At 41.1% G+C, this 9869-nt stretch overlaps 1 protein-coding gene across 1 annotated transcript; it reads right to left on the bottom strand.

The window, feature by feature from the left end:
- Window positions 1-443: 443 nt before the first annotated feature.
- Window positions 444-4737, bottom strand: GP9 (glycoprotein IX platelet). Its single transcript, XM_077821476.1, has 2 exons — window positions 4609-4737; window positions 444-1800 (listed from the first exon to the last, which is right to left on the bottom strand). The coding sequence occupies exon 2, from the start codon at window positions 1782-1784 to the stop codon at window positions 1167-1169; it is 618 nt and encodes a 205-aa protein (XP_077677602.1). The 5' UTR covers window positions 1785-1800; window positions 4609-4737; the 3' UTR covers window positions 444-1166.
- Between the last annotated feature and the right edge of the window lie 5132 nt (window positions 4738-9869).

Genomic DNA, 9869 nt, shown 5'->3' with positions numbered 1-9869 from the left:
CAGTGCTATGTTGCGTCCGAAAAAGGGAAGCTCTAGAAGCAGAGAACCTCCTCCAGCCCCATGCTAGGGCTTTGGGTTAGCAGGAACTGTGTGTGAGGCGTGCCACGTACTGTGTTTCTTCTAGAAGTTATTCAGAGTTCTCCAATCTACGTATTGGCCCTGCCTAATGGGACTGATCTGAGAAGATCACAGCATAAAGTCTCATGGCTGGGGCCCTTATAAGTAGTTCAGGTTGGGGAGAAGATAGAAGCTTTAGCTGCCCCTGTAATTTTCCTGTGAGGAGATATTTTACTCCCCAGAGAGAAAGAGATCTTTTAATGGTTTGTGCAAAAATCCTAGTAATTTGTGGCCCCCCAGAAAACCAACCCAGAAATTTTGCAGGATGTTTAACCACTATCTGTGGTTGTCCCATGTAATTATGCAACAGACTGGACAAATGTGAATGCACAAGAAACACCCTTTATTTAATTATCACACATGGAGTACAATTTTTCTCAGGTGGTTTCTAGGAAATTCAGTAGTATATAAAAGGACTCCTTCATGGATGCACATTAATTGTCAGGAAGCTTAAAATCATGCTTATTAAGGGATAAATCCAAGGGCTGGCCCCAGTAGCCACACTGGTTCTGCTGCCAAGGGAACCTCTGTATGCTGCCAAATTCAGCCCTCTCCTCTGCAAGTGCAAGTCTGCACCTGTTGAAGTCAATAGGACTCCACACGCATGATGTAGGATCAGAGTCTAAATTTGTAACAATAGTGCAATCAAAATCCACCAGCAACTAGCTGGCAGTAAACTGTAAATAGCCTTTTCCTAGAAGAGCTGGGAGTTCATTGGTAAAAATGCGAAATTAATTCTTCAAAAATCACAAGATGGGACAAGTAAAATTTCCTAACTACTTGCCTTAGACATTTAGAGAATGTAAGCTTAAAATAACTTATTCTGACTTGCCAGTAAATAAATTTAAGTGCATTTTAGAGGTGGCCTCCAACCAAAACCTTGGATCTGAATACTGGATCTTCATACAAACTTCTCCCCACAAACTTTGTGGCCTGGGACCCATCTCGAGTACGCTTACACTTGCATAGGCAGTAGAAGCTAAGAAGGGTATCCTTTGTATTAGGTTAGTTTGGCATTTCTGTGAAGAGCTACCGGTGACAGCAACATCTCATTGTGACATGTAATTTTCTAGGTTATGCTTCTGCAGCAACGGGACAGCAGAATAATAATCTCTTGTGGTAACCTGGTAGGCTAGCTTTTTGGAAAACCTCAGGGCACATGATGTTAAAATAAGAACAAGTATTACAAAAGTGATCAAAGCGAGGTCTCGCCAAAAGAAATCGAGGCATTTAATTGGGAGGGATTTCCTACAGCTGTCCAGCTCATTCCCACTCAACTGGCTCAAAGGCTTCCCCGCGCTGGGAGCTGGGCTTGCACAGATGACATTGGCAATAGACGATTCGGAGAAGTCCTCCAGCCAGAGTTTGAGATACAGAATGTCACAGTCACAATTCCAGGGATTGTCGGACACATTCACTTCCTCTAAGCTATGTAAGCTGTCAAATGCTCCAGTACGAACTGTGGTCATACTGTTATTTTGTAGATAAAGTTTCCTGGTGCTGACAGACAGGGAAGGCACTTCCTTCAGTCCCTTTGAGCTGCAGTCTACCAGCCAGCCCTTCATTTCTCCGAGTGGCTTACAGATGCAGGGCAGAGGGCAGATTTCCGCATTGACTAAACAGAACAGCATTAATGTAACAAATCCTGCAGCAGTGGGGATCTTCATGATGGTTATGTTTTCACTAAATAAAGGACAAAAACATAAATATTTAAAAACAACTGATTAGTTGTCATGGTTCTAAATGTAAAGCTAGAATATAAAGTTATCCCCACTTCATCCTGCTTTAGGGTCAGCAGAAACTCCTGAGTTTCCTAGAAAACTTTTTTCACGCCCTACAGTTCCCATAATGCCATTCTGTCTTAACCTGATTAATACTAATGCATTTATGAAAAAGTGTGGTGAGTCCTTGCCACTCTCACTTCGTGCTTTATTATACAAAATATTACTGCCAAAAGCTCTTGAATAGAGATGGCCCAAGCAGGTGATGGCTTGATCCAGGTTAGTTTTAGGTTAGGGTTTTTGATTTAGGTTCAGGGCTAGGGTTTGAATTTGGTATTGAAATCATGTGAGATTACAAATGCTGAGCTCACAAGACTTTTGCCATCTTGAATGGTATAAGTTGATTTTAAGAAGTTATCTCCAGAGATTTTTAGCTACATCCCATTTGGAAAATGGATCCTTTCTGTTATGGATTTGACTAGAATTGGTACTTTATGGCTGGGTTCTGATGTGAGAATTTGAAGGGCGTGGATTAGAGGTTCTTTTTTTTTTGGCCTATCACTGCTCTTTTACTTTGTGCATGAATTCATGGATCCATCCATAAGAGCTTATTGTTTTAAGATGTAAAATGAATACAAAACTACAAATTGTGCTTATCTGTACTCTGACACAGCTCAGAGCTCACTTTTGGGGGGATACCACCATCATGTCTTAGGTTGGCAGGTAGTTATCCCTTTGCGGTGGCAGCCCCTGTTGTTTGGAACTGGCTCTCACCTATCATCCATCTCGGTCCCACCCATCCCCTCTTTGCACAACTGCAAATATTTCCTCCCCATCCCCCAGTATGGCCAATCAAAGGACCTAACAGGAATTCCAGATCCAAAATCCTTTGCACTGTTGGGGAAATCCAAACTTTGTCATTTGGAACCATCTCTAATTATGCCCATAATTCACCCCATAATTAGAACTTTTCTTTTCCCCTTCCTTCTATGTGGAAATCCACTGATTAAATGTGAAATTTTAAGAAAATAATTCTGATTGTATGGTGCCCTGAATACTAATCTGGGGAGTGGGATGTACTGTTAATAGGTGTCAGTTTTCTTATTATTGTACACTCAGACCTTCCCTGTCCCCTTTCTCCATCCCCCACCCCAAAAAAGAAGGTGAGATCTACTCTATTAGACTTTAGAACTTACTTTGCAGGTGAACGTTGGAAGCCCAGCACAAAAGCAATTTAAAACTAAAGTAGGCAAAGCATTGGAGTTGGCAGACAAATAGAAATTATCTAATGGATTTATTCTGTCTATCTCTAACCTCATGTTAGAGTGCCTTTTACATAAAAATAATATATAATGGAAATTATACATATGTAAGCATAGAACTTGGACAGAATATTCTTTGATATCTTAAAATGTGACCAGCCTTAATAACCCCATTAGGAAAATGTCTCATTTGGCATGGTAAAAATTGAACTGATATTGCTTTCTTTCAGTAAACTTATTAAAGGCTGAGTGAGGTTGGATTGGTTTTGCTTTTATAACTTTTTGCTTCAGAATCTAGAGAAGGTATCAGTTTCCTTTCAAGTAGCTTGCAATACAGATTATTAATTCAAAGATACTGAAGGCATCAATTCTGGTCAAGTCTTGAATTTTTGAACAAGAAATTATTTAGGTATCTGCACATGCCCAGATGTAGATACAGCATAACACTTTTATTTCCTTTTTTCTAAAATAGCTACAATAATCCAAAAGCCCTGCATAATGAAAAGTGACCAGCGTGGGATGACAGAGCTGCTTAAAACTCATCTTATCCATTCTGAAATATGATGGTCTAAATGCTGGTCCTGTTTTCTTAATGAAATCCTAGATCAATCAGAGAGAGAGAGAGAGAGAGAGATCTAAACACAGCTAATGTGACAACCATATGACAAAAAAACAAGGGCATGAAAACCTTTCTTCTAAACTATAGTGAAAGCAAAAAATACAAACAAAAGCCATTTGTTTCAATTTCCAGCTGATTTGAATACTGGGAAAAGACTTACAACCTTGGAGCTTTAAATCCAGGTAATGCTGCAATGCCAGCTTTGATCTATTTAAGAAAATCTTTTGCTTTCATGGATTTGATAACCCAAAGTAGTTTTGAAAGTCTTATATTGTTTAAGCAAACCAACCAACAAAAGCAGCCCCCACAATTCCCTTTTAAACCCTTGTAAGGAGCACACCCTGCTTAAGGGAGATTTCACATTTTACTAACTCTATTTACAAATATGTGACTGAGACCGGTGTTTAAAAAATAATAGTACAGCCAGGTAATTAGTTTCTCAAAATTAAGTGAGGCACCTCTTGATTTTTATCACAATTGTCCGGTGAAATACCATTTCCCTATAGCTTAAGTTGGATTTCTACTCCATAATACTATGAACTTCATCACAGAACAGCTGGAATATTAATTTTGGCAATTTCTGATCTCCTCATAATCACAATTTAACCCTTTGGTGCTGAGTCTAAAGGAGTGCCCTGCTGCAGCTTCAGGAATCCAGTAGCGGTTGATAACTTCTTAAAAGTGGCTACACCTTTTAATCCCAACCTGACGTGTCAGTTTGTGGATAAAGATCTTTATCTAACTAAAAGCAGGGTGAGCAAAACCTATCCTAAGGATCCTCTGCCACAGTTTAATGCGTAAACACCAAGAAATGCTAAATCAAAAGGAAATGAGGCCTGGGCAAGAGGAGCAGGGAGAAAGGAATTGGTGAGCTGCATAGCTTGCTTACCTCTGTGTGTGTGTATATATATATATGTTTGGGTGTTCGATCCTTTCCCTTGTTTGCGTAGTAAGGCTTTGAAGATCTGCAGTGCTGGATTAAACATAACTTTCTTGGGTTTTTAAAGATATAGGACGGAAACGAATGTAACAGATGACAAGCCTTCTGCCTCGTCTGTGAGGCAGCAGTTCCTCTTGGGAAATGCGTAGAGTCAAATAGCTCTTTGAGCTATTTTTATTGCTTCAGCAGAAAAGAGAAGAATTTCATATTTTATTATGTTTTTGTTATTTAAATATTTTTCCTCTGTGAAAGGTGACAGGTTTCTTAAAATCCTCAAATGACTCCCCTCCAGTCTGACAAGTATTTCTTCATCAGAAGTAAAAATCTAGAGGTATAAGAAAGGCAGCTTGGACTTTATCAGTCACTGGGACAGGCAGGATAAGAGATTGGTATTAAGTTCCAGAAACAGCTAAAGCTAGACCATAAGAGTTTTGGGGGGTTTTTTCATCAAAGCTAAGAGTGTTTCCATTCAGCCCTTTCTGCTGAACTTGTAAAATTAAAGCTAAGCCGCTGTAAGTTGACAACATGTAAGAATAAAACATACATAAGGCAATAAAATACTCCTACAAAAATTACAGTGCCTGTCAGGTGAGGAGACTGGCCTTGATTCTTTATTGCTTCATCCATCTTTTGGAACAGCAAACCAATCACCACTGTTACAAAAAGTTACCCAGGTCCAAATTTTCAGCTCTGGCCTTCATTTAGTGTCTTCTTTTCATGTGCACACAACTGATTGTACCCATAAAAGTGGACATCCAACCATTTTGTGGGCACAAAAACCTATTTGTACATATAAACTGGGCATTTGGCTATCTAGTTGCTCTGTGTGTGCTAAATGGACATGTGGTCATATTTGCACCACACACTCAGTTGCATGCACAAAGATAGATGTGAAAAACACACAGGTTTGAGATTTGCCAGACCTGTGGCTCTGAATACTTAAACAGCTGAACATATACTTTGCAATTTCTTCTTCACTCTTGTAAAGGAGGACCAATAGATATTATTCCCCCCTGCACATTTGTTCTATACATTAACTGTAAATGTATGGATATGCATTCAAGTTGGGAATTTTATAAATGATCAGTCATTGAGGACCTCAATTTTTAAAACTGCATGCCTGTATGTACAGGTGCAAAAGTGATTTTGTAAATTCATGCCTAATTTTCAAGTGCCATTATCCTAGTTATTCCTGCAACTCAGGTATTTGAACACACAAATGGTTAGTTAGATGCATAAGTGCATAGATGCACAAATGGTCAGTTAGATGCATAAGTGCTTGATGCATTGCACATGCAGATGAATAGATCGTGCATGCCGTCTCAGTGACTGTATGCTCCAGTTAAACAGAAAATTGTGCACAGTTCTAAAATTTGGGCACTGTGTGTTTTTACCACAGACACCGAAAATAGAGATGTTCAGCAAGGCTAGGCTGAACAATAGCAAATGTGCAATTATTGGGTGTGAGGGAGAGGGTTGTGTGTGTGTGTGTGTGTGTTCATGCATTATAGGTGTGCCGGTAGCACCGCATACTATTTTTTAGTAACTTTTTTATTAAGGCAAAGTTCGAATAAAACATGAACATACTACACTGTACATTACTTATTCCTTATTCAGGATCAGGTTAATATTTCAAAGAACTTGCCTACAGATGCTGGATTGCTGTCAGGGGAGCCCTACTTCTCTGAGTACACTAAAAGAGGTTACCAAATTTTAAAATATCTATCCTCTTTTTTGGCCCTTCTCTTTTGTGTACATACTTGGTGTGAAAGCTTTTCCTTTACAAAGACAGTCCACCTTTTACTATACCACAATTCCATAGGAGGAGGAGTCACATTATTCCAGTAATGTGCAATATCAAGTCTTGCTGCCAACAATAAAAAGAAGTAAATTTGTCATTCTGTTTAAAATGCAGATCCTTTACTGGAGCATTAAGTAATGAGCTCAGGGGATCTCTAGAAGGCTGGTGTTTTGTCATAAGATGAATCTCTTTAATAATTCCTGGACTCAACCACCACATGTGCAAGAATGTTCCCTTTCCCTCTCACCTCCTGCAATGAAGCTCCCCCCCAAGCAGCAAAAATATGATGGATCTTAACTGGAATCAAAAGGATGCCTGACATTTCCCATTTATGAGACCCTGTTTGCAAGTTGTTTATAACTGTGCCAGATTTTAACCATTTGGAATGAATGATATTGCCCATGCTCAGTGTCTTCCTCAGGCTGAATGCTTTTGGAAAATTTCAGCGAAAATATTTTTGCTCTTTCTAAGAACAAGGCTAGGGAAATATACAGTGTTTTACTCTGTTTAAAAAATTCTGGTTACTTTGTTTTTGAAAAGCTTTTGTGCCCCCATGCTTTGGAGCAGGGACTTGACATTTGGCAGGGAGTAGTCTTTGTGTCAGGGATGTGCTGTTTGCTGTCTCTTTGCAAATCTGCCCAAATTTGGCCTGGGTAGAGACTGGCACTAGTTAGTGAGGAGAATGGGACTGGGTCAAGGGGCCAGGGGTAAGAAAGAGACAGGACTGGACAGTGATAGGTTGGAAGGAACCAGGAAAAGTGGGTCAAACTTGGGGCATGGCTACACTACAGTTAAAAACCTGCAGCTGGCCCTTGCCAGCTGACGCAGGGCTTGGGCTGCAGGGCTGTTAATTGCAGTGTAGAGATTTTGGGCTTGGGCTGGAGCCTGGGCTCTAGGATCCTGCAAGGGGAGAGGGTCCCAGAACTCAGGCTGCAGCCCAAGCCTGATCATCTACACTGCAATTAAACAGCCCAGCAGCCTGACCCCTGCGAGCCTGAGTCAACTGGCATGGGCCAGCTGTGGGTGTCTAATTGCAGTGTAGACATACTCTTGGAGGGAATGGTTAGACGAGTCTGTGCCTACGGAGCCCACTCTCTCTAGAACCTGGAATGGAACCCTAGATTCCTGAATCTCACTATTTCTCTGCTATCAATAAATAACTGTGAAATTTACTGGTAAAATGTCCCCTCCCGCTCTACTGTTGTTCCACATACAGGATGACAGCCTACTACTACTCTGAGTTACTCTGTCAGCTCAAGTGGCAGAGGTCTGTGAGATGGATCTAAGCAAGGGCTCCAACGCTGCTGCTGATTCCTGGAGGTGTCAGTAGGATGCCATAGAACGGAATTTCTGTTTTATCAGTTTGCTTTTTAAAAAAAGTATAGGAAATTAACCCCCCCACACACACTCTCTCACAAGCTCACCAGAAACCTATATGCTAAAAGAACACTATTAAGGTTGCAAAGTCAAGCACTCTAAAGTCAGGAGATGCCAGAATTAAGGTTGCACGTGCATCCTTAATTTTGTCCCCTTGTGCATCTGCATTCTACAGTAGAACTTCAGAGTTACAAACACCTCTGGAATGGAGGTTGTTCGTAACTCTAAACAAAACGTTACGGTTCTTTCAAAAGTTTACAACTAGATATTGACTTAATACAGCTTTTAAACTTTACAATGCAGAAGAAAAATGCTACTTTAAACCATCTTAATTTAAATGAAACAAGCACAGAAACAGTTTCCTTCCTTGTCAATCTCATTTTAAACTGTCCCTTTATTTTTTTTAGTAGTTTAACACAGTACTGTGTCTTCTTTTTTGTCTCTGCTGCTGCCTAATTGCGTTCTTCTTGTTCCAAATGAGGTGTGTAGTTGATCGGTTAGTTCATAGAATCATAGAATATCAGGGTTGGAAGTGACCTTAGGAGGTCATCTAGTCCAACCCCCTGCTCAAAGCAGGACCAATCCCCAACTAAACCATCCCAGCCAGGGCTTTGTCAAGCCTGACCTTAAAAATACCTAAGGAAGGAGATTCTACCACCTCCCTAGGTAACGCATTCCAGTGTTTCACCACGCTTCTAGTGAAAAAGTGTTTCCTAATATCCAACCTAAACCTCCGCCACTGCAACTTGAGACCATTACTCCTTGTTCTGTCATCAGCTACCACTGAGAACAGTCTAGATCCATCCTCTTTGGAACCCCCTTTCAGGTAGTTGAAAGCAGCTATCAAATCCCCCCTCATTCTTCTTTTCCACAAACTAAACAATCCCAGTTCCCTCAGCCTCTCCTCATAAGTCATGTGTTCCAGTCCCCTAATAATTTTTGTTGCCCTCCGCTGGACTCTTTCCAATTTTCCCACATCCTTCTTGTAGTGTGGGGCCCAAAACTGGACACAGTACTCCAGATGAGGCCTCACCAATGTCGAATAGAGGGGAACGATCATGTCCCTCTATCTGCTGGCAATGCCCCTACATATACATCCCAAAATGCCATTGGCCTTCTTGGCAACAAGGGCACACTGTTGACTCATATCCAGCTTCTCGTCCACTGTAACCCCTAGGTCCTTTTCTGCTGGACTGCTGCCGAGCCAGTCGGTCCCTAGTCTGTAGCGATGCATGGGATTCTTCCATCCTAAATGCAGGACTCTGCACTTGTCCTTGTTGAACCTCATCAGATTTCTTTTGGCATTTGTAACTCTGAGGTTCTACTGTACTTTTTACATACATAATCACATGCTATTTTCCCCATTGGGTCCCAGTTATATACATATATCTTTAAAGTTTTAGAAACTATATTGCAGCATTTACTCCAAGGAAAGTGCAATTATAGTACATTGTTTATTAGAATCACCACATATAAAAATCTACACGAGTCTAAAACTGTGACTATAGAAGTGTAGCAGGGTGCTGGTGCAAAAGCACCTAATTAGCCCTGCCCAGTTGGTGCAATCAGGGGAAACAGATTGGGGCTGATGGAAAAGGCCTGATGCCGGCATGAGGATTGGCAACACCTGCTGGCCTGACAAGCCAAGGGCTATAAAGGCTGGGAGGGAGCCAGAAGGTGGGGAGCATCCAGGGCAAAGTCAGTCAGGGAGGGAACTGGAGGCCTCCTAGCTGAAGGCTGACCCTGCCTGTAAAGGAGGTGACTAATCCTGTGAAGCTTATACAGAGATTGATACTGGTGGTGGGATAACCTTAAGTAAATAAAGACATGGGTGTTGCGCAACCCTGAAGCCTCTCTGAGCCTTATTGGGGGCTGCAAGCAGGCCCCAGAAAAAGGGGTGGGTCGTGAACCCTGTTACAAGAAGTCCAGTGCATTTCTAGGGCTCTGGGAAGTTTACAAAGAATTAGACTTAGGGAATGGAATATAAAGCCTTGTATGTTAATTAGGTAAGTCAAATCCTGCCTAGGTTGGC

The sequence above is a fragment of the Eretmochelys imbricata genome, chromosome 7 (assembly GCF_965152235.1).
Source record: "Eretmochelys imbricata isolate rEreImb1 chromosome 7, rEreImb1.hap1, whole genome shotgun sequence".
Classification (NCBI taxonomy): Eukaryota; Metazoa; Chordata; order Testudines; family Cheloniidae; genus Eretmochelys; species Eretmochelys imbricata.
This window is presented reverse-complemented; position numbering and strand designations above follow the sequence as displayed.

What these genes read in the sequence shown, in the direction of transcription:
- GP9 (XM_077821476.1), bottom strand. Translation starts at nt 1,784, where the DNA reads ATGAAGATCCCCACTGCTGCAGGATTTGTTACATTAATGCTGTTCTGT.